General features: G+C 39.3%; 1 protein-coding gene across 1 annotated transcript; it reads right to left on the bottom strand.

The window, feature by feature from the left end:
• Positions 1 to 4,153: 4,153 nt before the first annotated feature.
• LOC136841866 (spermine oxidase-like) lies at positions 4,154 to 25,129 on the bottom strand. Its single transcript, XM_067109263.1, is given in 13 exon segments — positions 4,154 to 4,289; positions 10,501 to 10,630; positions 11,223 to 11,410; positions 11,954 to 12,070; positions 12,446 to 12,596; positions 12,598 to 12,662; positions 13,458 to 13,592; positions 14,388 to 14,460; positions 15,265 to 15,406; positions 17,274 to 17,390; positions 17,986 to 18,140; positions 18,625 to 18,679; positions 24,973 to 25,129. Coding segments are annotated over 13 exon segments (1,518 nt in total). The 5' UTR covers positions 25,046 to 25,129; the 3' UTR covers positions 4,154 to 4,172.
• Between the last annotated feature and the right edge of the window lie 688 nt (positions 25,130 to 25,817).

Below are 25,817 nucleotides of genomic sequence, written 5' to 3'. Positions count from 1 at the left end.
AAGAACGTTTCAAGAACCTTTTATGCTTTTGTACGGCTAACAAGACATACAAAATCGTTCGGGTATAAAAGTTTCCTACCATAAGCAATGAGGATACAAACTGTGGAAATGTAAAGCTTTATAACAGTAGGCCTAGCGGTCTTCATCTTGCCCGTGCTTGTATGGCTACGGTTTTTCTTTCCCCGAAAACTCACTTTCCACGTTAAGCAGGTTAATCTTGAAGATATTAAAACAATCGGCTTACTTGTGACACCTGGAGGTTATTATCGACTGTTTGAAATCTGTCATCCTGTGGTCAAGCCGGGTTTTATCACCTCTTCGATAGTTTTTGCCGCGGGCGCGAAAAGTCAGCTGAGAAGAGGGAGGGGCGTGCCCAGCAGAAAATAATCTCGTGCCCAGCAAAAAGAAAATAATCTCAATTCCTTCGCTAAAGATGGTTTTCAGTGAAACTAAAATTTTAGGGTTCTTTGAAGCCTGCAACCCCTTTCATTCCTTTTACTGTACCTCCTTCATTTAGTATTCTCTGTCTTCCATCTTACTTTCCACACTCTCTTAACAATCGTTTCATCGTGCAACTGCGAGGTCTTCCTCCCGTTACACCTTTCAAACCTCTCTATTATACTCTGTTTCCTTTTCAGCGCTGAATGACCTCGTAGGTCTCAGCGGTTGGCCTTAGTTCTATATATCATTCCATTCTCTTTCGTTGCTAATATGGCAAAATTTTTCCTCGCTTGAAGATGACGACACGACGAATCTAAAATAGGCCTACAGTGATACGTAAATCGTATGTACCCTTGAAAAAGGATTAGCTTAGGCCTACTTTATACGAAGTTTCTCTCCATCCTAATCCGATTGCAAAAGATGTTTGGGATAAATTCTGGACGAAAACAGGGATTATCCACCAGTTTATTTTCTAATGTAATAATCAGCATTAACGAGTCCATGTGCGTATTATATACATTAATAGAATATCTAAGCAGCCGCTAATGTTTCATTATTTCAATCAAGCAAACTCATGTAAAAGGGAAAACTTTAGTTGGACATTGAATCTTGATTATATATATATATATATATATATATATATATATATATATATATATATATATATATATATGTGTGTGTGTGTGTGTGTGTGTGTGTGTGTGTGTGTATGCATGTATACTGTATAAATATATTAGAAGAAAAAACTCGAAAAGAAAAATGAAAATAGCTGTGAGTATCATTACAAAAATATACTTGATTCATATATATACTGTATGTAATGTGTATGCATATATAAAGTACATATACATGATACATGTGTGTGTGTGTGTAAAGTATATAGCCACTTAGACTTGCTTCATATGAAACATTGTTTATTTCAGTAATAATAATCATAACAATTTTTATTTTCTTATCTTTTCGAGATTTTTGCTCTTCAGCTGTAAGACAATTTTGTCTCCTTTTCAGTCTGAAAAGTTCCCATTTTCTAAATCCTCTAATTTCATAAATACCCATTTTCTTTAAAACGGTTTCTTTGTTACTTTTATATTTCAGAAAATTTTTCGCATTATTTTATAATCATGTATCTTTCTTTAGTTTTTTTTTTTATTATAGTTTTAATTATCTTAGATCTTAGTTTTCGCAGACATTTTTTTTATTAAAGGAATTATATCAATTCTAAATATTTGACTTAGGTCTACTGAGCAGACTCGTTAATTTCTTCGTATTTTCTTATAGGTCTTTGTTTCACAACTATTTATTTTACTTCATTAGATTCTCTCTCTCTCTCTCTCTCTCTCTCTCTCTCTCTCTCTCTCTCTCTCTCTCTCTCTCTCTCTCTCTCTCTCTCCCCAGTTGTAACCATACTGGATAACTGTCTTGACTTTCTTAACATTTTTTCACATTCGTGAGAGAGAGAGAGAGAGAGAGAGAGAGAGAGAGAGAGAGAGAGAGAGAGAGAGAGAGAGAGAGAGTCTAATGAAGTAAAATAAATAGTTGTGAAACAAAGTATAAAAGTGAATCACATAACGAACACAATAATTAAGGAATCGCCACGTTTCAAAAATCTTCAGACAATAGTGAACATTTTCCATCCGTTAATTAGGGAACTGAACGTTGATTAAGGAGAAGTAGCGTAAACGGTATAATACAATTATTTACCCTTTATTATCAGCAATACCTTTCCTACATATTAATATATTCTTGCATTTGCTAACGAGTTTCAGTTTGACTTCTTATTTGAGTTCCGTTTTTCATCTATTTTGCATTTTGTTCCGATACTGAAGCCATCTTATTATTATTATTATTATTATTATTATTATTATTATTATTATTATTATTATTATTATTATTATTATTATTATTATTATTATTATAAAAATTGTCATTTCAAAATTCAAATCTAGCGGGTAACTGTCAATACACGAAATAGCGTATTAAAAAAAACTCAATTTGACACAAAACCCATTATTAAATCCGTCCTTTTCATATTTCCTAGAAAATAAATAAATTCAAATTGGATATACAGTACATATTAACAAACACGTGCATACATGCGAGCGCGCATGCACGATTAAAAAATAAACACTCGTTCTCTTCTCCCAAGTTATAAAAACAAATGGACCAGGTGTTGTTGTTTTTTATTTAATTTAGAACAAACAGCCGTTCGTTGAAAACACCCGCTAATGAATTTTCCATTCTCCGCCCACGAGGGCGCCATAATGGCCCCGTTAATTGATATACCCGTTTATACCCATTCGAGGGCCCTTGGTTTTTAATTCTTCTCAGGTACCCGCAGGTTGGGGCACGAGATTGGATTTGCCCTCAGACGGGTGGCGTGACCTTGGGGGCGGGGGCGGTGTCCTGGGAAAGAGGGGTGACCCGGGATGTCAATAAAGTTGTTATAGATAGAGACCGTGAAATTTCACGCTGTGTTGAATAATAATAAATAATAATAATAATAATAATAATAATAATAATAATAATAAATAACAGCTACTTTGAATAATGAAAATAATAGTAATAATAGCAGCTAGTTTTAATAATTATTATTTTAATAGACTAAGAGTAATGATAATAGCTAACTTGAAAAAAATAAATAATAATAGTAATAATAATAGCTAATTTGAATAATAATAAAAAACACTAATAATGGCTATTTTGGATAATAATAAATATAATAATTATAAAAACAGCTAATAATAATAATAATAATAATAATAGCTAATATGAGCAATAATAATGAAACAATAATAATAACAGCTATTTTGAATAATAAGTATAATAATAAAAACAGCTAATTTGAATAATAACAAAAATAATTATATTGACAATAGTAGCTGCTTTGAATAATAATAATAATAATAATAATAATAATAATAATAATAATAATAATAATAATAATAATAATAATAATAATATAGGCTCAAGAAGATTTCCGTTTGAATAAAACCGTTAACGTTCGTAAAGGTGGTAATTCTCTCTCTGTCTGGTAATTAAACAGAGGGAAATAAACTGATGGCGGGTGAGACTAATCCGAACTGTGATCTCGTTAACAAGGAGTCAATGAGAGAGAGAGAGAGAGAGAGAGAGTTTCCGATTTCAAACATGCATTCATCCACTTGTCTGCACTTGTTTATTCTTGGATTTTATCATTCAGCTCAGATCTGGTTTGGTCCTGGGCAGGATGAGGACACCAGGTCCAAAGTCCCTGACAGTGTCCTGTGCGTCGAAGGAAAATCAAAGTGAATTACTGTAAAAGTAAACGAGATTTTTAAGAGTCCCTATTTTACTCAGAGACAAACTCACTCTCTCTCTCTCTCTCTCTCTCTCTCTCTCTCTCTCTCTCTCTCTCACACACACACACACACACACACACACACACACATATATATATATATATATATATATATATATATATATATATATATATATATATATATATATATATATATATATGTATGTGTGTGTGTGTGTGTGTGTGTGTAACTAATCGTGAAAGTGTTGACTTATAACAAGTTGGATACATAGTACTATATACATATAATTATATGTATAACAGATATATATACCTGTGTGCGTTTGCATATACTGTAAACATCCAAATATCAATAGCGCATGTATGTTCATGAGGGATGTATTGTAGTAGAAGGAAAGAAATGAGACCAGAAAATAAGCACTGCAGTAATATCTTATTTCAACTTGCGATATTTGACAATGCGTTTGGCTGCCTGAGTGCCACTCTTCATGGCTCCGTCAACGGTGCCGAATCTCTTGGTGTCCGTGTGTTCTCCGGCCCAGAAGATGACCTGCAAGCATTTAAAAAGTTCAGTTAAAGTCAGTCTGTTTTCGCGGAATAAAATAAAGGTGGAATTTTGCAGTGACTGTTGTCTTATCTGCGTTGGCTTGCGAGTTTGAAACATGTTAAATATCCAAGTTTGTGTTTGGTTTGTTTAGATTAAGTTGGTTTATGCCAGCACGGGTCCTAGGCCTGAGGAAAGTGTGATGAGGATTAGGAGTCCTGGTGCGGAAACTAGATTCTTGCAGACCAACTTAGACCTACATAAGCCATGAAATAGCTGATCTTATGTGGGGCAGGTGATGGGGAACTAACGTAGGCCTATACGAGACATGAAATAGCTGATCTTACCTGGGGCAGGTGATGGGGAACTAACTTAGGCGTATACAAGCCATGAAATAGCTGATCTTACCTGGGGCAGGTGATGGGGAACTAACTTAGGCCTATACGAGCCATGAAATAGCTGATCTTACCTGGGGCAGGTAATGGGGAACTAACTTAGGCCTATACGAGCCATGAAATAGCTGATCTTACCTGGGGCAGGTGATGGGGAACTAACTTAGGCCTATACACGAGCCATGAAATAGCTGATCTTACCTGGGGCAGGTGATGGGGAACTAACTTAGGCCTATACGAGCCATGAAATAGCTGATCTTACCTGGGGCAGGTGATGGGGAACTAACTTAGGCCTATACGAGCCATGAAATAGCTGATCTTACCTGGGGCAGGTGATGGGGAACTAACTTAGGCCTATAACGAGCCATGAAATAGCTGATCTTACCTGGGGCAGGTGATGGGGAACTAACTTAGGCCTATACAAGCCATGAAATAGCTGATCTTACCTGGGGCAGGTGATGGGGAACTAACTTAGGCCTATACAAGCCATGAAATAGCTGATCTTACCTGGGGCAGGTGATGGGGAACTAACTTAGGCCTATATGAGCCATGAAATAGCTGATCTTACACTGGGCAGGTGATGGGGAACTAACTTAGGCCTATACGAGCCATGAAATAGCTGATCTTACCTGGGGCAGGTGATGGGGAACTAACTTAGGCCTATACAAGCCATGAAATAGCTGATCTTACCTGGGGCAGGTGATGGGGAACTAACTTAGGCCTACACGAGCCATGAAATAGCTGATCTTACCTGGGGCAGGTGGTGGGGAACTAACTTAGGCCTATACGAGCCATGAAATAGCTGATCTTACCTGGGGCAGGTGATGGGGAACTAACTTAGGCCTATATGAGCCATGAAATAGCTGATCTTACCTGGGGCAGGTGATGGGGAACTAACTTAGGCCTATACGAGCCATGAAATAGCTGATCTTACCTGGGGCAGGTGATGGGGAACTAACTTAGGCCTATACAAGCCATGAAATAGCTGATATTACACGGGGCAGGTGATGGGGAACTAACTTAGGCCTACACGAGCCATGAAATAGCTGATCTTACCTGGGGCAGGTGATGGGGAACTAACTTAGGCCTATACGAGCCATGAAATAGCTGATCTTACCTGGGGCAGGTGATGGGGAACTAACTTAGGCCTATACGAGCCATGAAATAGCTGATCTTACCTGGGGCAGGTGATGGGGAACTAACTTAGGCCTATACGGAGCCATGAAATAGCTGATCTTACCTGGGGCAGGTGATGGGAACTAACTTAGGCCTATACGAGCCATGAAATAGCTGATCTTACCTGGGGCAGGTGATGGGGAACTAACTTAGGCCTATACGAGCCATGAAATAGCTGATCTTACCTGGGGCAGGTGATGGGGAACTAACTTAGGCCTATACAAGCCATGAAATAGCTGATCTTACCTGGGGCAGGTGATGGGAACTAACTTAGGCCTACACGAGCCATGAAATAGCTGATCTTACCTGGGGCAGGTGATGGGGAACTAACTTAGGCCTATACGAGCCATGAAATAGCTGATCTTACCTGGGGCAGGTGATGGGAACTAACTCAGGCCTATACGAGCCATGAAATAGCTGATCTTACCTGGGGCAGGTGATGGGGAACTAACTTAGGCCTATACGAGCCATGAAATAGCTGATCTTACCTGGGGCAGGTGATGGGGAACTAACTTAGTCCTCCCCGCCCATGAAATAGCTGATCTTACACGGGGGCATGGGGAACTAACTTAGGCCTCTATGAGCCATGAAATAGCTGATCTTACCTGGGGCAGGTGATGGGGAACTAACTTAGGCCTATACGAGCCATGAAATAGCTGATCTTACCTGGGGCAGGTGATGTGGAACTAACTTAGGCCTATACGAGCCATGAAATAGCTGATCTTACCTGGGGCAGGTGATGGGGAACTAACTCAGGCCTATACGAGCCATGAAATAGCTGATCTTACCTGGGGCAGGTGATGGGGAACTAACTTAGGCCTATACGAGCCATGAAATAGTTGATCTTACCTGGGGCAGGTGATGTGGAACTAACTTAGGCCTATACGAGCCATGAAATAGCTGATCTTACCTGGGACAGGTGATGAGGGAACTAACTTAGGCCTCTTAGAGCCATGAAATAGCTGATCTTACCTGGGGCAGGTGATGGGGAACTAACTTAGGCCTCTATCGAGCCATGAAATAGCTGATCTTACCTGGGGCAGGTGATGGGGAACTAACTTAGGCCTATACGAGCCATGAAATTGCTGATCTTACCTGGGGCAGGTGATGGGAACTAACTTAGGCCTATATGAGCCATGAAATAGCTCAACTTACCTGGGGCAGGTGATGGGGAACTAACTTAGGCCTATACGAGCCATGAAATAGCTGATCTTACCTGGGGCAGGTGATGGGGAACTAACTTAGGCCTATACGAGCCATGAAATAGCTGATCTTACCTGGGGCAGGTGATGGGGAACTAACTTAGGCCTATACGAGCCATGAAATAGCTGATCTTACCTGGGGCAGGTGATGGGAACTAACTTAGGCCTATACAAGCCATGAAATAGCTGATTTTACACTGGGGCAGGTGATGGGGAACTAACTTAGGCCTATATGAGCCATGAAATAGCTGATCTTACCTGGGGCAGGTGATGGGGAACTAACTTAGGCCTATACGAGCCATGAAATAGCTGATCTTACCTGGGGCAGGTGATGGGAACAAACTTAGGCCTATACGAGCCATGAAATAGCTGATCTTACCTGGGGCAGGTGATGGGGAACTAACTCAGGCCTATACGAGCCATGAAATAGCTGATCTTACCTGGGGCAGGTGATAGGGAATTAACTTAGGCCTATACGAGCCATGAAATAGCTGATCTTACCTGGGGCAGGTGATGGGGAACTAACTTAGTCCTATACGAGCCATGAAATAGCTGATCTTACCTGGGGCAGGTGATGGGGAACTAACTTAGGCCTCTATGAGCCATGAAATAGCTGATCTTACCTGGGGCAGGTGATGGGGAACTAACTTAGGCCTATACGAGCCATGAAATAGCTGATCTTACCTGGGGCAGGTGATGGGGAACTAACTTAGGCCTATACGAGCCATGAAATAGCTGATCTTACCAGGGGCAGGTGATGGGGAACAAACTCAGGCCTATACGAGCCATGAAATAGCTGATCTTACCTGGGGCAGGTGATGGGGAACTAACTTAGGCCTATACGAGCCATGAAATAGCTGATCTTACCTGGGGCAGGTGATGTGGAACTAACTTTAGGCCTATACGAGCCATGAAATAGCTGATCTTACCTGGGGCAGGTGATGGGGAACTAACTTAGGCCTCTATGAGCCATGAAATAGCTGATCTTACCTGGGGCAGGTGATGGGGAACTAACTTAGGCCTATACGAGCCATAAAATAGCTGATCTTACCTGGGGCAGGTGATGGGGAACTAACTTAGGCCTATACGAGCCATGAAATAGCTGATCTTACCTGGGGCAGGTGATGGGGAACTAACTTAGGCCTCTACGAGCCATGAAATAGCTGATCTTACCTGGGGCAGGTGATGGGGAACTAACTTAGGCCTATACGAGCCATGAAATAGCTGATCTTACCTGGGGCAGGTGATGTGGAACTAACTTAGGCCTATACGAGCCATGAAATAGCTGATCTTACCTGGGGCAGGTGATGGGGAACTAACTTAGGCCTATACGAGCCATGAAATAGCTGATCTTACCTGGGGCAGGTGATGGGGAACTAACTTAGGCCTATACGAGCCATGAAATAGCTGATCTTACCTGGGGCAGGTGATGGGAACTAACTTAGGCCTATATGAGCCATGAAATAGCTGATCTTACCTGGGGCAGGTGATGGGGAACTAACTTAGGCCTATACAAGCCATGAAATAGCTGATTTTACCTGGGGCAGGTGATGGGGAACAAACTTAGGCCTATACGAGCCATGAAATAGCTGATCTTACCTGGGGCAGGTGATGGGGAACTAACTCAGGCCTATACGAGCCATGAAATAGCTGATCTTACCTGGGGCAGGTGATAGGGAACTAACTTAGGCCTATACGAGCCGTGAAATAGCTGATCTTACCTGGGGCAGGTGATGGGGAACTAACTTAGGCCTATACGAGCCATGAAATAGCTGATCTTACACGGGGCAGGTGATGGGGAACTAACTTAGGCCTCTATGAGCCATGAAATAGCTGATCTTACCTGGGGCAGGTGATGGGGAACTAACTTAGGCCTATACGAGCCATGAAATAGCTGATCTTACCTGGGGCAGGTGATGGGGAACTAACTTAGGCCTATACAAGCCATGAAATAGCTGATCTTACCTGGGGCAGGTGATGGGGAACTAACTTAGGCCTATACGAGCCATGAAATAGCTGATCTTACCTGGGGCAGGTGATGGGGAACTAACTTAGGCCTATACGAGCCATGAAATAGCTGATCTTACCTGGGGCAGGTGATGGGGAACTAAATTAGGCCTATACGAGCCATGAAATAGCTGATCTTACCTGGGGCAGGTGATGGGGAACTAACTTAGGCCTATACGAGCCATGAAATAGCTGATCTTACCTGGGGCAGGTGATGGGGGGAACTAACTTAGGCCTATACGAGCCATGAAATAGCTGATCTTACCTGGGGCAGGTGATGGGGAACTAACTTAGGCCTATACGAGCCATGAAATAGCTGATCTTACCTGGGGCAGGTGATGGGGAACTAACTTAGGCCTATACAAGCCATGAAATAGCTGATCTTACCTGGGGCAGGTGATGGGGAACTAACGTAGGCCTATACGAGCCATGAAATAGCTGATCTTTTACAGGGCAGGTGATGGGGAACTAACTTAGGCCTATAACGAGCCATGAAATAGCTGATCTTACCAGGGGCAGGTGATGGGGAACTAACTTAGGCCTCTATGAGCCATGAAATAGCTGATCTTACCTGGGGCAGGTGATGGGGAACTAACTTAGGCCTATATGAGCCATGAAATAGCTGATCTTACCTGGGGCAGGTGATGGGGAACTAACTTAGGCCTATACGAGCCATGAAATAGCTGATCTTACCTGGGGCAGGTGATGGGGAACTAACTTAGGCCTATACGAGCCATGAAATAGCTGATCTTACACGGGGCAGGTGATGGGGAACTAACTTAGGCCTATACGAGCCATGAAATAGCTGATCTTACCTGGGGCAGGTGATGGGGAACTAACTTAGGCCTATACGAGCCATGAAATAGCTGATCTTACCTGGGGCAGGTGATGGGGAACTAACTTAGGCCTATATGAGCCATGAAATAGCTGATCTTACCTGGGGCAGGTGATGGGGAACTAACTTAGGCCTATACGAGCCATGAAATAGCTGATCTTACACTGGGCAGGTGATGTGGAACTAACTTAGGCCTATATGCCATAAATAGTTGATCTTACCTGGGGGCAGGTGATGGGAACCAACTTAGGCCTATACGAGCCATGAAATAGCTGATCTTACCTGGGGCAGGTGATGGGGGAACTAACTTAGGCCTATACGAGCCATGAAATAGCTGATCTTACCTGGGGCAGGTGATGGGGAACTAACTTAGGATACGAGCCATGAAATAGCTGATCTTACCTGGGGCAGGTGATGGGGAACTAACTTAGGCCTATACGAGCCATGAAATAGCTGATCTTACACGGGGCAGGTGATGGGGAAACCAACCTAGGCCTATATAAATCCATGAGGATCTCAGTCGTGTTCTCTTTTATTCCATTTTGACTGGAGATTACGATTGCTTGCAACTTTAACTCTTAAAAATTAACTTTAGGGAGACTTGCCTTATTGTTTTGTTGGTTTTTGATGGATTTCAAAAATGGCTTTCTGGATTTCAGGCCCGCTTTGTCGCCCTCCACCGTCACGTAAGAGTTGTAGGAGCCTCGCATCCAGACGTTGTCCATCCATTTGCTCCTGAACAGGTTGGGAAAACTCTTCATTACTGCTATTATAGTAGAAGTAGTACGAAACATAATTTGTTGATGGTATAGTGATAAAAGCAACGTCTGTTCTGCTCTGAGAGGTTGAAACTGAAGTCTAGTAGCACTAGTAGTAGTGGTAGTGCCATGCATATACCTAATTTCTACTTTGAATAATTAGAACAATAATAGTGAGGGGATTTCTGTTCTGATTTTGAAGACTTTCCTGGAAAATGAACAGCCAAAGCCAGTGTTTAACAGCGCGTATTTACTTCTTTTTTTTAAGTAAAATTAGTCTGAGAGAATAAATTATTATTATTATTATTTCTTCGTTTAACGTGTTATTATTATTATTATTATTATTATTATTATTATTATTATTATTATTATTATTATTATTATTATTATTGGAAAAAGTTAGCATTCATATGAATCAGTCTGGAAGACCAGGGCGTATCATCTGTTGCTTTATATTTATTTTATTTTTCTGTGTCCTTTTTCATTTCTGGCACTGCAATATAATAATAATAATAATAATAATAATAATAATAATAATAATAATAATAATAAGTTTAGGAGCACCGTACCTTCTGAAAAACGTCGGCTCCGGGACGTCTTGTCCCGTAAGCCCCTTCAAGTGCTGGATCAAGTGGCTTTTAACAGTCTCCTCCGGAAGTTCCTCCATCTGAAGGGCGTAGTCTCCAGGGACGAATCCTTGGATCATTTTATCCTGCTGGTGGATATTCATGAATTCCATGATACCGTAAAGCCAAGACTGGAACGAAAAAAAAAAACTTACTATGGCGTGTTTCGTTGGAGCTGACGGTAAAAATCCTCACCCATAGTCATATACTGTTAGGTTGCATTATCAGCCAGGTTTTCACCGTCAGCTGTCTTAGACTAGACCCTGGGATACAATATCAGCTGCGGGTATTTCACCTTCAGCTGCGAACAAATATTAGACTAACAACATAAGTCTAGACCTTTGGATGCAATATCAGCTGCAGGTACTTCACCGTCACATGCGAACAAATATTAGACTAACAACATAAGTCTAGACCTTGGGATACAATATCAGCTGCAGGTATTTCACCGTCACACACGAACAAATATTAGACTAACAACATGAGTCTAGACCTTTGGATGCAATATCAGCTGCAGGTATTTCACCGTCAGCTGCGAGCAAATATTAGACCAACAACATAAGTCTAGACCTTGGGATACAATATCAGCTGTGGATATTTACCTTCAGCCGAGAACAAAATTATACTAAACTAATTTCTTGTCTGAAAGTTTGTTTCCATTGACTGTTTAATACCATTTCTTCGGTGAGATTTCTGTTGATGAACACTGGATAGAGGTCGAGGGGGTCGTTGCCCCACCACTTCGAGTCCCATCCGAGCTGAACCTTGTCTGCGATTCCCAGTTCGATTCCCTGCGAAGAAGAACGTCGATGGGAATTTCGTCGTGGATGAGAATCATTACTGAAACAATTCAGCTTACCACAAAAGGATCTATCAGAAAACAGAGTAGTACATAAAAGATTTTTTTGTTTTTGTTTAACTAAATTCGACCGCGTAGCAAAATATAACTCTGTCTTTAAGACAATGTACGAAATATTTTTGAATGGAAAATGTATATATGGTAGCAAACACAACTGTTAACGAGCGTTCCAAAGAATTATATTCAATATATACTCTAGAAAGCAAGACTGTACAAAAACCGTTCCAGCATTAAGACAATACAAAAGAGAGCTTACAGAACATTCAATAATCTCTGTGGCTGAAAAAAAGATATTACAATATCTTACGGCCAAGTTATTCTTGTACGACGCCGGAAGCTGCGGAGAGAACAGCAGGTCTTGTCTCTCCTTCAGGTGACCGACGGAAGCTGTGACAAGGACGTAGTCTGCTATGTAGGCCGTCTGTTTGGACGTGACGACCAAAACGCCTCCTTTCAGGATCGGAGTCCCAGAAGATCTTGCAGACGGGGGAGTTCAGCTTGATCTTTTTGGCCGGGATGCTCTTCTGCAAGACAGATTAAGCGAGGAGGTTTTCAGAAGCGCTCTGTAAAAGTGGAGGATTACAACGGACTTTACTGCAGTAGGATAAAAAAGAATTATTATTTTACCAGTAGCGCTCTGTAAAAGTGGAGGATTACAACGGACTACTGCAGTAGGATAAAAAAGAATTATTATTTTACCAAAAGTGTAAGATTACAACGGCCCTCTCTGAAGTAGCATTTAAAAAAAGAACGACTACTTTACCAAAAAAAAGGTCTGTAAAAGTGGAAGATTACAACGCACTAGCCTGCATAAGGATTAAAAATAAAACGGTCTGTAAAAGTGGAAGATTACAACGCACTCGCCTGAATAAGGATAAGAAAAAGAGTGATTGTGAATTATGGTGTTGTTCTATAACGTAAAATCATCACGTCATTTCTCTGCTTGACGGAAATTCCCATCCTTTGCCGATCAAAATCAGGACACCTGTTCGTTCTTCCTTGAAAACCCATCCTTTACTAGTCTTGCTACAGGATATTGAAGGGATATGCTTGAGTCCAGTGGTTCTCAACCTTGTTTTGGCCCATGTACCCTTTCACAATATTTCAGAATGTCAACCCCCCCCCCCCTTCCAAAATTATCTGCCTCAAAAGGTGCATTCCAAATAATATGTAACACAATGGTAACACAAGCTGGCAGAGAGAAAGCCAGTGTAGACCGATCCACACTACATTTTGTGTGGTCTTAGACCCAGTTTGAGCCTTGCCAATCTGTGGGTCACAATTCCCCCCCGGGTTTAGAACCACTGGCTTAGACCTACCTGGATGTAGTTGGTCAGAGTATCGTAACCGGCTTTCCACTGGTTCCATTCGTCGTAGCCGAAGTCGGTAAAATGTCTGGCGTCGCGACCTGACTGGTCGCGCCAGTCGACCATTCCCGCGTCTTTGTTCACCCACTGAAATACAAGATATATGAGTAGTGCTTTGGCTCTTGGCGATACTGTGTATCTCTCTCTCTCTCATAATATATATATATATATATATATATATATATATATATATATATATATATATATATATATATATATATATATATATATGTATATGTGTGTGTGTGTGTGTGTGTGTGTGTGTGTGTGTGTGTGTATTGTTCTAACAATAGAAGACGGTTGGAGGAGGAAGTACATCTCAGGTGGTCCATAAAATACATTTATTGCAACGTTTCAAAATACAGAGGTTTCATTTTCAAGCTATAAGGACAAAAAAGACAATAAAATTAACATTAAAAGCGCTAAAATACAAATACAAGACATAATACATTATATATTTTAGCGCTTTTAATGTTAATTTTATTGTCTTTTTATCTTTATAGCTTGAAAATGAAACCTCTGTGTTTTGAAACGTTGCAATAAATGTATTTTATGGACAACCTGAGATGTACTTCCTCCTTCAACTTCTATATATATATATATATATATATATATATATATATATATATATATATATATATATATATATATATATATATGTATATGTATGTATGTATGTATGTTTGTGTGTCTAGGACTATATGTATACATATACAGTATATATACACATTTTACATACATATATATATACAGTATATATATACAGTATATATATAATCATTATAGCAGATGAAATATTGTAAAAAGTATGTATTTATTTCCATGATTCTTAATTTCTGCGGCAGCAGTTTTATTCTTCTTTCTCTTCCCAAGTGGACTTACGTTGTGTAGGAAATCCAACCAGGCTTCCTTCTCCTTCTTTGGAGCTCCGAAACTCTTGTAAGAGGCGGGGAATCTGTTAATGGGAGAAAGAATATTGTGAAACTCACGATGAGACTCTTTACTATTAGCTATATTATTGTTTCGACTGCCTGGAAAATTTAGTAGTATTTATATATATATATATATATATATATATATATATATATATATATATATATATATATATATATATATATAATCATACAAACGTATTTAATATAATTCGCTCTACAATCGGAAATAATATATTTTCATATATGTTACGAAGGGAATTTTAGTTGATAATTCCACCGTCCCGTGAGGTCGACCAATACGATCATACTACAGTGACGTCGCTAATGTCACTGGGAATTTTTAGTTGATCAACTAAAAATTCCCCTTCGGTAACATATATATGAAAATATATTATTTCCGAGGTAGAGCGAAATTGGATATTAAAGGACGTTTGATAAATAGTCATATATATATATATATTGTATATGAATCACGGTGATGTGATAAATAGTCATATATATATATATATATATATATATATATATATATATATATATATATATATATATATATATACACACACACACACACACACACACACAATCCGCCAGCAAAGAAGAAGATTGTGGAGTGACGAATATCATCCAAGCAATCGGCGCTGAATCGAGGAGAGCCGCTACAAAGCCTGGACCTTAGTAAGCCATCTAAAATCAGACGAACAACGAGCCGTTCCAAAGGCAAATCCCGACTACTAATATAGCACTGCTACTAAGTCTGTCATTCGTCTTGCTTGTTGAATGAACTATTCAATGATTGATTATGAATTATCTGGCGGTACAATTACCTGTCGATGTAGCACTCTCCGTACCCCTTGTTCACGTAAGGCTTCAGTATCTTATTGTTCTCGCACTGGTTGAAGACTCGTCTGGCAGCTAAGTAACCCTTCTCGCTGGCTGCCTTCCCCTGTGGCGTCCTGTACCGTACGTCTTTGAGTATGAAGGTGGAAATGGAAAGAGAATATAATATAATACAATGTAATATATACATATAATATATAAGTATCTATAATATATATTTGTATGAATGTATATATTCAGTACATAATATATTTGTGTGTGTGTGTGTGTGTGAAAAGAGTTACAGGACCTCATTTAAAGAGGATGGTATCTAATGGCTACCAGGCGATGGGGCCAGTTAGTCCTTGAAAGCTTGTTTACCCTTTGTGAATAAAATCTCCGTTCGATACCATCCTGTTTAAATGAGGTCCTGTTATTATTTGTATGAATGCACAGTACAATTGTGCAAGTGATTCAGATATATATATGTATATGTGTGTATGTGTGTGTATTATATATATATATATATATATATATATATATATATATATATATATATATATATATATATATATATAAAACAATGAAGGCCCCATAATATCAAATTCAGTTTATATACTGTATATATATACATATATATGTATATATATACAGCATATACACACCACTGTATAAGTCACCTACCCGGGATTCGAACCCACGCCTTGCGGTTCAGATACAAGAATAGATTAGATGTATATAGATAGATAGATAGACAGATAGATAGACAGGTTCTAGAAATACATACACTAAAAAAATACTTGATCGTAATCCCATCCGGTTTCTCATTTGTACCCAACCTGTTTCCCGAAATGACAATAGACCCTTCTATAAGCGTGACATGACAGAGCAAACATCGCATATAATAGCCTATAAGAGTCGCGTGACGTTGCCCAAACGTCTTTGCTTGCCTCCAGTGCGGAGACTGTCTTATTATAACCACGGGAGTGAGGAGAAAATTGGGTGCTCCAAAGACCTGCTTGAAAAAAGCACTCACTCATCGTCATCTGGACTCGCTCTCGCCTCGCTTTGACGTTGAATCCCGTGTGACGTCACGCTGTTCACAAGTCGAGGTGTTTGTCATACGAGACCAGTGCGGTAATATCCTTCTATCTATCTATCTATCTATCTGTGTGACCTGTCTATCTTCCTACCTGTCTATCTATCTGTCTATTCATATATTTCTCTATCTATCTAATCTATTAGTCTGTCTGTCTATCTATCTATCTATCTATCTGTCAACACTGTCAGTCTGTCTTTCTACCCGTCTGTCTATGTATCTCTCTATCTATGTAATTATCCATATATCTATCAGTCAGTCTATCCATCTACCTCTCTCTCTATCTATCTATCTATGTCTCTCTGTCAGTCAGTCTATCTTTCTATCTGTCTGTCTACCTCTCTCTCTCTCTCTCTCTCCTTCTAATCCATCTATCTATCTATATGTCCATCTGTCAGTCAGTCTGTCTATCTTTCTAACTATCTATCTGTCAGTCTACCTGAACATTGTGTTCATAATATGTGCGTGTACAAGTTGGTATGCACAAGGACAAGTAAAAAAATACGCCGAAGTTTCTTCGTCGTAATCGAGTTTTCTGTACAACCGCTACAGCGTATAATCAAGGCCACCGAAAATAGATCTTTCGGTGGTCTCGTATAATGCTGTATGGTTCGCGACCCTTGAAACTTTAACCACGGTCCGATGGTGGCCTATTCTATATCGTTGCCAGAAGCACGATTAGCTAACTTTAACCTTAAATAAAATAAAAACTACTGAGACTCGAGGGCTGCAATTTGGTATGTTTGATGTTTTGGGGGCGGATGATCAACATACCAATTTGCAGCCCTCTAGCCTCAGTAGTGAGGGGGGACAGGAAAAGTGCGGACAGAAAAAAGCGCGGACGGACAGACAAAGCCGGCACAATAGTTTTCTCTTACAGAAAACTGAAAGGGAAGAGCATCATCGAACTGCACTTACCGTAGACTTTGTTCGGGAGAGGCTGCGTTAGTCCGCCTAATTTCTGAGCGAGAAAGTATAAGAAATTTCCTTTGCCGCCGTGTATCCATTCCGCTCCGTCTTCCGTCAGGATAGAGCCTAAATTATACAATGGATGATTAGTAAATATATATATATATATATATATATATATATATATATATATATATATATATATATATACTATATAATATACTGTTTATTTTCACCAAGGTGACGACAATCCATCCCTTTATCTCTTATGTACATAATTCATGCACTCTCTCTCTCTCTCTCAAACAAACGCAAGTGTGAAAGTCATTCTTGGAAACAAATCATTATTATCGCCCGATAGCCATCCACCAGAAAACCCGTTGCTAGGTAACCAATTGGTTCTTAGCCACGTAAAGTAAGTCTAATCCTTCGGGCCAGCCCTAGGATAGCTGTTAATCAGCTCAGTGGTCTGGTTAAACTATGGTATACTTAACCAGAAAATGTCACTAACGTGCTTTCCATTTCACAAATAAATAAATAAATCAAAAGTCTAAAAAGGTAAAGAAAGAAAAAGTGCTGAAAAGAACGCAGCCCCCACAGTATTCCCAGAAATCTGAGCCAAGTCCTCTGTCGTTCTTGTTTTTGACTGCGTTGGCCTTATGCTAGGACGGGTTCTTGCTCATATAGCACCTGTAACTGGTCAAGTCGTCCTCCCACTTGCCTTCCCGGTAAGTCTTCACGCGGCCGCCCAAGTAGTCCTGCGCCTCCAGTACAACGAGATTTTTGACACCTTCCTGCAGGAGCTTCTTTGCGGCGGAGAGACCGGCCATTCCTCCGCCTACGATGACGACTTCCCTTGAGACCGCGATGTCTATCCTGAAATTGCCACTCGGTTAGCAGAGTCCAGAGGTCTGACAAGAGAAGGTTCTGTGCTGGCATATAGGCGGCTTAATCTAAACCAGCTAACCACCCCAAGTTTGTTCAGTAGTGAAGATACTGAAATGGCTGTTGTTATCATAAAGAGATCCACAATAAGTCGAATCTGCAGACTCACTATTCATAGCTGAAAGAGTTGGACAGCTATAGGTGGGAGTTTTAGCATGGTGGATACCCAAATTTATTGCAGTTCATTTTCAGTCTTATTCGGATATGGATGGCCTAACGATATAAAGATTGAAAATATAGATCGATTTAACGCCATAGACCAGGGGACGTAACTTGCTGGAGTAAAACTGAATTTACAGCTACAAAAAACAAACAATTCATTATCACACCAGTTAAAAATTAATCTAGTCAGAAGCGTCAGTTGAATTCAAACCTACAGATGACATCAAAAAATAAATAAACGAAATAAACTTACCAGTCATCGAATGTTCCCCCGATACCTTCGCATGGGTGCCCTGCTCTGGGAGATGCTGCGGGGGTCAGGGAGAAAACTGGGTCATGAAAAGACGCAAAAGCACTTACTTTGTTCACAGTATAAATAAAATAAGGAAAGATAGAGTCACAAGAATATCTTAAACCCTGCAAATCTGGAATCTGCTACATTATTATTATTATTATTATTATTATTATTATTATTATTATTATTATTATTATTATTATTATTATTATTATTATTCAGAAGATAAACCCCTGTTCATAAGGAACAAGCCTATAGAGGCCATTGTTTTGAAATTCAAGCTTCCAGAGAATATGGTGTTCATTTGAAAGAAGTTACAGAAGGTAACAAGAAATACAGAGAGAAGAGATGAGTTACAAAAAAAGGAAAAAAAAAATATAATTTTATAAATTATTAGATAAATAGATAAAAATATAAATAAATTATTAAAATACAAGATAAATTATCTTAGGATAATAATGCATTGCATCTTCGCTTGAACTTTTGAGGATCTAATTGCGCAGCATCCTCAGGGAGACTGTTCCATAGTCCAACGGTGTGAGGAATAAAAGCCCTCTGGAACTGAGAAGTTTGACAGCGAGGCACACTTACTGCATATTGTTGTTGCTCTTCAGCAAATCTGGTCGCTCTCGGCAGGAAAAGAGGACTATGGATCAATTGTGAATGCGAAAGATCTCTGTTACAATACAACCTATGAAAAATTGGCAAATAAGAGACCGCCTGTCGATGCTCCAATTCATTACTGATAGTTTCAGGAAACAGGGACCCGTCACCACGAAAAACTGTATCTAAAAGAGATAAATCTCCTGTAGAACCAGACATCCACACCAGAGAACAGTATTCTAGTAAAGGAAGCACAAACGTCCTAAAACAGGTTGCGCTGATTTTATCATTGTTATGAATGTATATGGAGTCTTACGTATAATACCTAACTTTCGTGCGGCATTTGCCGGCACTTTCATTAGATGCTTCTCAAAAGTAAGATACGAGTCAAAAGGTACTCCAAGTATAGTCAGTGTTTCTGCTGATCAACAGTGTTTTCGTTTTACTCAAGTTCAGCTTCATACCCCACTACATTCATCAATCCACTCCATGTCACGATTGAGACTAAGGGAAGCTTCATTTCTCATAAGTGAAGACTTTACTGCACTCACAAGTGTTGCGTCATTGGCAAACTGAACAATCTTGGAGAGCACAGGGAGAATATAAATCGGCCTAGAGTTACTGCAGTCTGCAGATAAGCTCATCCGCAAAAATACTACGTCGACATAAAAATCTATAGAATCTACTAAGCTTGGGAGACGACACACTAGAAAACTGTTTTAAAAACAAAGGGAAAAAACCATCAGGATCTTCTCCTCCCCAGCTAACACGATTATCAAAAATTTTCTTAACATCCCTAGAGCAAAATGCAAATTTTGCAAAAAGAAAGTTCAGGATGACAAGTATCAGGGAGAGGGACATCCTCAGCTGACTTTAAAGGCTCGTAACCAGTCTGCCTTCATGTGTTCGTAGTGGTGGAATGAAAGAAGAGCCTGACCCAAAGATACAAGATGCCAATTTGGCCCACCACAGTTGAGGCTGAGTAATTCCTTCGAGTTTCCTCTTTGAGGAATTATTGTAATTTCTCAGCTATAGATTCTATTTGTAGCACGGCGACTCACCGAAAATGGTGTAGTATTCATTTGAACGATTTCGTTTTCATGAGTTGAATTTGGTCCGTTTGTCATGTTAAGCTCGCCTACTTGCATCATCAAACCACGGATGGTCATTTGTCCTGATCTTGATGACCTTTCTAGGGACATACTTTACTACAGTAGCCATCAGCATTTCATTGGGATCTGCATAAGATATAGCCTATAGTATCTGCAATATTAAGTGCCTGGCATCCTTCAGTAATGCGATCCCAGTTAGCTCTAGAATTCACCCAGACCGTTTTTCCAGTGGTGGCATTAGGAATATATTGATTTACAGATATTTCCATCTCAGTGGTGCAATGATCGGCTGTGACTGCATACTCACAGACCTTGAACTTAACGATAGCTGGAACATTTGTGAATATGAGGTCGAATCCATTACCAGAAATATGCATGGGTTCTTCAATTAGGCGGAAAAAATTGGAGGGTACACAGAACTCAAGAGCAGACCAACGGCCGTGTTCATAAGTGGAATTTGAATTAAGCCACTCACTGTGCTTTGCATTGCAATCTCCTCGAATCACGAGTGAAGCTTTTGAATCCTGTGACTGAGCCATACTAATCCTCTTCAAGAGACAGCCATATATAGAGTCGTCAGTATTTGTTTGCTGTAAAGAGCAAATACGTAAACATAGTAGAACTTACTGAAAATCTTGAATCAAAGAACTTTATGGCGACTGCACTCCAAGTTTTTCTGACGATAAATAGATTGTGGGGACATAGTGTATACAGCCATACCTTGCATGCCCATGCAGGATATTACGACGATAAATAAAGTCAGCGCCATCAAACCCTAGGATTAAAAACTCGGCCCTTGGCTTGTTATTACTCACAATGTCTCAGATAAAAAAAACATCAGAATATAGTTACGGACACGACTCTGGAGATCAAGAAAATTTGACCTTAAGCCTCGAATATTCGAGCAAAGTACTGTGCAACTTCTCCTCCCACAATGAGTAGCAGGCCCTGGGTTGGGTTCAAATTCCTCCGAAAAAATTAAAATAACATAAAACTAGAAGCAAATCTAATAAACAGATTCAGAACAACAACAACGTAGTAAAATGCAACAGAACGAACAATGAAATTAGTAAAAATAGTGATTAAGTCATCTACAATATTTTCAGTAAAGGATACATAAAACTGCCCAGATGTTATTTAGAAAGAGCCGGAAGCAACTGGTCGACAAGGTGGGCCGGCACACCTCACAAGGCAGAAAAGAAACCCGCCAGTTTTGTCAAGTCAACGGGGGTAGGCCAGTCAGGATGGTTTTGGAAATAATGAAAAGCTGAGAAGGAAAGATCAGCTGAAGAAGAAGGCGCTTTCCTGGTAATCCACCAAATAACTTTTGCTTTCTCAAGCCTGTCCAACCAGTTTTCGAAATAAAAACAGGAAAATGAACAAAAAAAGAGGAAAAATGCCTGATTGTACCCTCAAGCAAGTAGGGAATGGAAGGAGCAATTGCAATAAAAGTAAAGAAGAAGAAGGATATATATATATATATATATATATATATATATATATATATATATATATATATATATATATATATATATATATATATATGTATATGAGAGAGAGAGAGAGAGAGAGAGAGAGAGAGAGAGAGAGAGAGAGAGATGCCCAGTTACCAGGCCTACCGCATGCAATTTCGACCACATACCACGAGAGAAACGCCCTAAGTAGACCTTTCATCGTTCCTGTTAACTGGGCAGAGTACGGAGGTCCATACCAGACCCTCTACTTCTTTTCACACCGAGGTGACAGCAATCTATAGCATTTATAGCATAAGGCCAGCTTCGTCTAAAACATCAACCGAACCTCTTGGTCTCCGTAGGGAGGCAATGCCGTCAGTGTACCTCATGTGGTGCACTGTAGGCGTTACTTAAGGTTCTTGGCAACGTCCTTCGGCCCCTAGCTGTAACGTCTTTCATCCCTTTTACTGTACCTGCGTTCTTATTCTCTTTCTTCCACTTAATTTTTCCACTCTTTCCTAACAGCTGTTTTATGGTGCAGCTGCGAGGTTCTCCCCCTGTTACGCCTTTCAAACCTTCTTACTGTCGATTTCCATTTCAGCGCTGAATGACCTCACAGGTCCCAGCGCTTGGCCTTTGGCCTCAATTCTATGTTCCAATTCTAACCTCTTCGTAAGCGCACACTTACGAAACGAGAAACGCCTGCCCGGATTAATTACAGGTGAGGATTGGGGGACACACCTGTGTACTGTGTAGATTGATTGGGAGTGAAAGGGACTCACTCACCTGTTTGGACTCACCATCTAATTAAGGATGAGATGAATCGAGAAAACAAAAACACCACAAATAATAGATGCTGAGGTAGCGTTAATATTATATATATATATATATATATATATATATATATATATATATATATATATATATATATATATATATATATATATATATATATATATATATATATATATATATATATATATATATATATATATATATATATATATATATATATATATAATATATATATATATATAATATATATATATATATAATATATATATATATATATATATATAATATATATATATATATATATATATATATATATATATATATATACACAGTTTTTCGTCAATGGCGTAGAAATAAGTCGAAACCGGTCAGGACCTACACAGTGCAAGTTGTTTCTTCACCTGCAGGTTTTGAGCGTTACATAAATCAACTGTCACAGTGGTTATATACACACCCACACACACACACACACACACACACATATATATATATATATATATATATATATATATATATATATATATATATATATATATATATATATATATATATATACACTATCGCACAAGTGCGCGCAAAAGAATCATCATTGGTTTCCGTAAACGCTTTCTCTACTGATTACGGTCCGAAAGTGTGCTGAGGCACAAACTATACGCCCGCTCGCTCGCGCGCCTGTCATAAATCGCTTGGACCCAAACCGGTAATCACGGATAATAATTACCAACGCTCGAGTTGCCGTACAGGGTGACCCAATGTTGACCTATATACTCGTCTCAAGCTTTCTTGTCGTAACCGCTTTTCGCGTCGAGCGCAGAATGATTTCCGCGTGGCAGTAATCGTACCTGATGTTCGTTTGATATGAGAGCGAAGTTTGTGGCTGTTGAACGTCGAAAGATTCAAGGTTGCTTGGAAATACTAACTGGCATCAGCAAGTCAGTGCTTTGGCGGTCGGAATTCAGGGGTACAAGAGAACGAGAAAAATGTTGTGGAAAACAGAATTCCATTTTTTTTTTTTTTTTTTTTCTTCACGGTTACTCGCTCGTGCCGTAACAGTTTTCAGTTGAGAGACTTGCTTTTTAGTGTGTGTTGCATACGACACAGATGAGAGAATCGTGGTTACACAAACTCTTTTTGTAACCGTTTTCTGTATATTCTCATCAGTTGCATTTTGCAGAGGGGAGACGGCCCCTTCGAAAGCCAAATATCTCAATTTCCGGAATTTCCGAATATATATATATATATATATATATATATATATATATATATATATATATATATATATATATATATATATATGTGTGTATATAATATAATTAACCTTGTATAAACGGTAATTGTGTATTCTATAATATATATTCTATAATATATATATATATATATATATATATATATATATATATATATATATATATATATATATATATATATATATATATATATCAGAAGGCGTAGATGAAGACAGCATGAAACACAATTCACTTTATTCTTACAGCGACGTTTCGAGACCAATGCCTCATCGTCCAGGCTAAAATGAAAGATAAAAAGCTGATATACAATACAGCATAACAAATTATTTGTTGTTGATACTCAAAACACATTGAATAAAGCAAAACAAAGCAAGATACAGCATTGAAACAAAAATTTCTGTACAGAAAAGAAACACAGTTAAAGCTAAGAGTAGTTAAAAAGACACCTTGTCTCAACGGAGCTCAGTTGCTGTATGGAAAATGGGCGTGGTCCCATGATTCCTAATGTTAGATGGTTCTGAGTTGGATAGTTTACAGTTTACACCCTGTACGGAAACTAACGCCCATATGTGAATCACATCTCACCCTTAGGCAGGCGGCGCGTGCTGCCAACGTAAGTCAGCCTATTGCATCGGCAGCAAGTGTAAATATAGACAGCGCCGGACTGCATTAAGGAAGGTAATCTCTCTTTATGACGCAACATGCTACCAATAGTCCTAGGTCCATTAAGAGAAACTTGACATCAACAGCCGGAAAATAATTAATTAAAATCCTCCTTAAGTGAGGTAAGAGAGAGGTGTCATGCATATAATGAAATCGTATATAGAACTTGAGTTTTTAATGATAGCTTTCGAATAATAATAATAATAATAATAATAATAATAATAATAATAATAATAATAATAATAATAATAATAATAATAATACGAAACAAAACTGAGAATTTGCGTAACGATATTTGATCCAATATTATCCTTGTTTCCTCAGTTCATTTGAACGACATTTTCACTCGCTAACAAAATTAATCTTCTGTGAGAGAAATGAATAAGAAATCCTCTCATCTCAATCTCAAACCGAAGTTAGGAGCGCACATACCGTGGGCGACCAGGACCTGCAGCAGGAGAACCAGGGGAACCCGGAAGTAGAGAAGATTGGAACCGCCAGTCATCGTTGTTGTTTTGTTCCGCGTTCCGCCCGCGAAAACCCAAACTTGGCCCGTGAACGAGTCCAGTTCGATTTCGTTTTCGCTCGCGTCTGTGCGCAAACTGAACTCAAATGCCGCGTACGCTGATTATATATGAACAACTTGGCATCTACCCGCTTCCCGGGGGTGGGGGGGCCGGGGAGGGGGAAAGACGCTTTCTTTTCCTGAGACAGGCTGATTTTCGGATGGGCGATTCACAGACTTGCCATGATGCTCAGTGCCACAGTAAATACGTATTTATGTGTGAACGATGCAGGTTCTGTCACAAACACGGTCAAATCCGGATTTTAAAACCGGTGCTTTAGCATGATCGGCGCAGGTACTGTTGTTGAGGTCGGTGCGATGTAGAAAATTGTGATTAATTTATCTGCGGACAGCATACTCAGATCGAACTACAGCAATATGTGAAAACTCTGTATGGAACCAGTCAGAAAAACAGCGTTTTTCGTCATTATGTGACGAACTTGGGCTCACGATCGTCAAAAGTTACTGCTGTATTGTTAGATTGTTCTGCGCAACTGGCACAAGTTTGTTGGACACAACTGGCACAAGTTTCTTCTACGCAACTGGCACAAGTTTGTTCGACGGAACTGGCACAAGTTTGTTCTACTGAACTAAGAGATTTAAAAACATGCGCCTAATAAGCTCATAGCTAATTTCCTCGTATGTTCAGTGTTCACTTATGCATGCTGAGGAATACCATCGAAATCATCCTGTCGGCATTCTTTCGGTCTTT

The sequence above is a fragment of the Macrobrachium rosenbergii genome, chromosome 9, assembly GCF_040412425.1.
Source record: "Macrobrachium rosenbergii isolate ZJJX-2024 chromosome 9, ASM4041242v1, whole genome shotgun sequence".
Taxonomy (NCBI): domain Eukaryota; kingdom Metazoa; phylum Arthropoda; class Malacostraca; order Decapoda; family Palaemonidae; genus Macrobrachium; species Macrobrachium rosenbergii.
The sequence above is the reverse complement of the archived record's forward strand: the minus strand, read 5'-3'. Positions and strand labels throughout refer to the sequence as shown.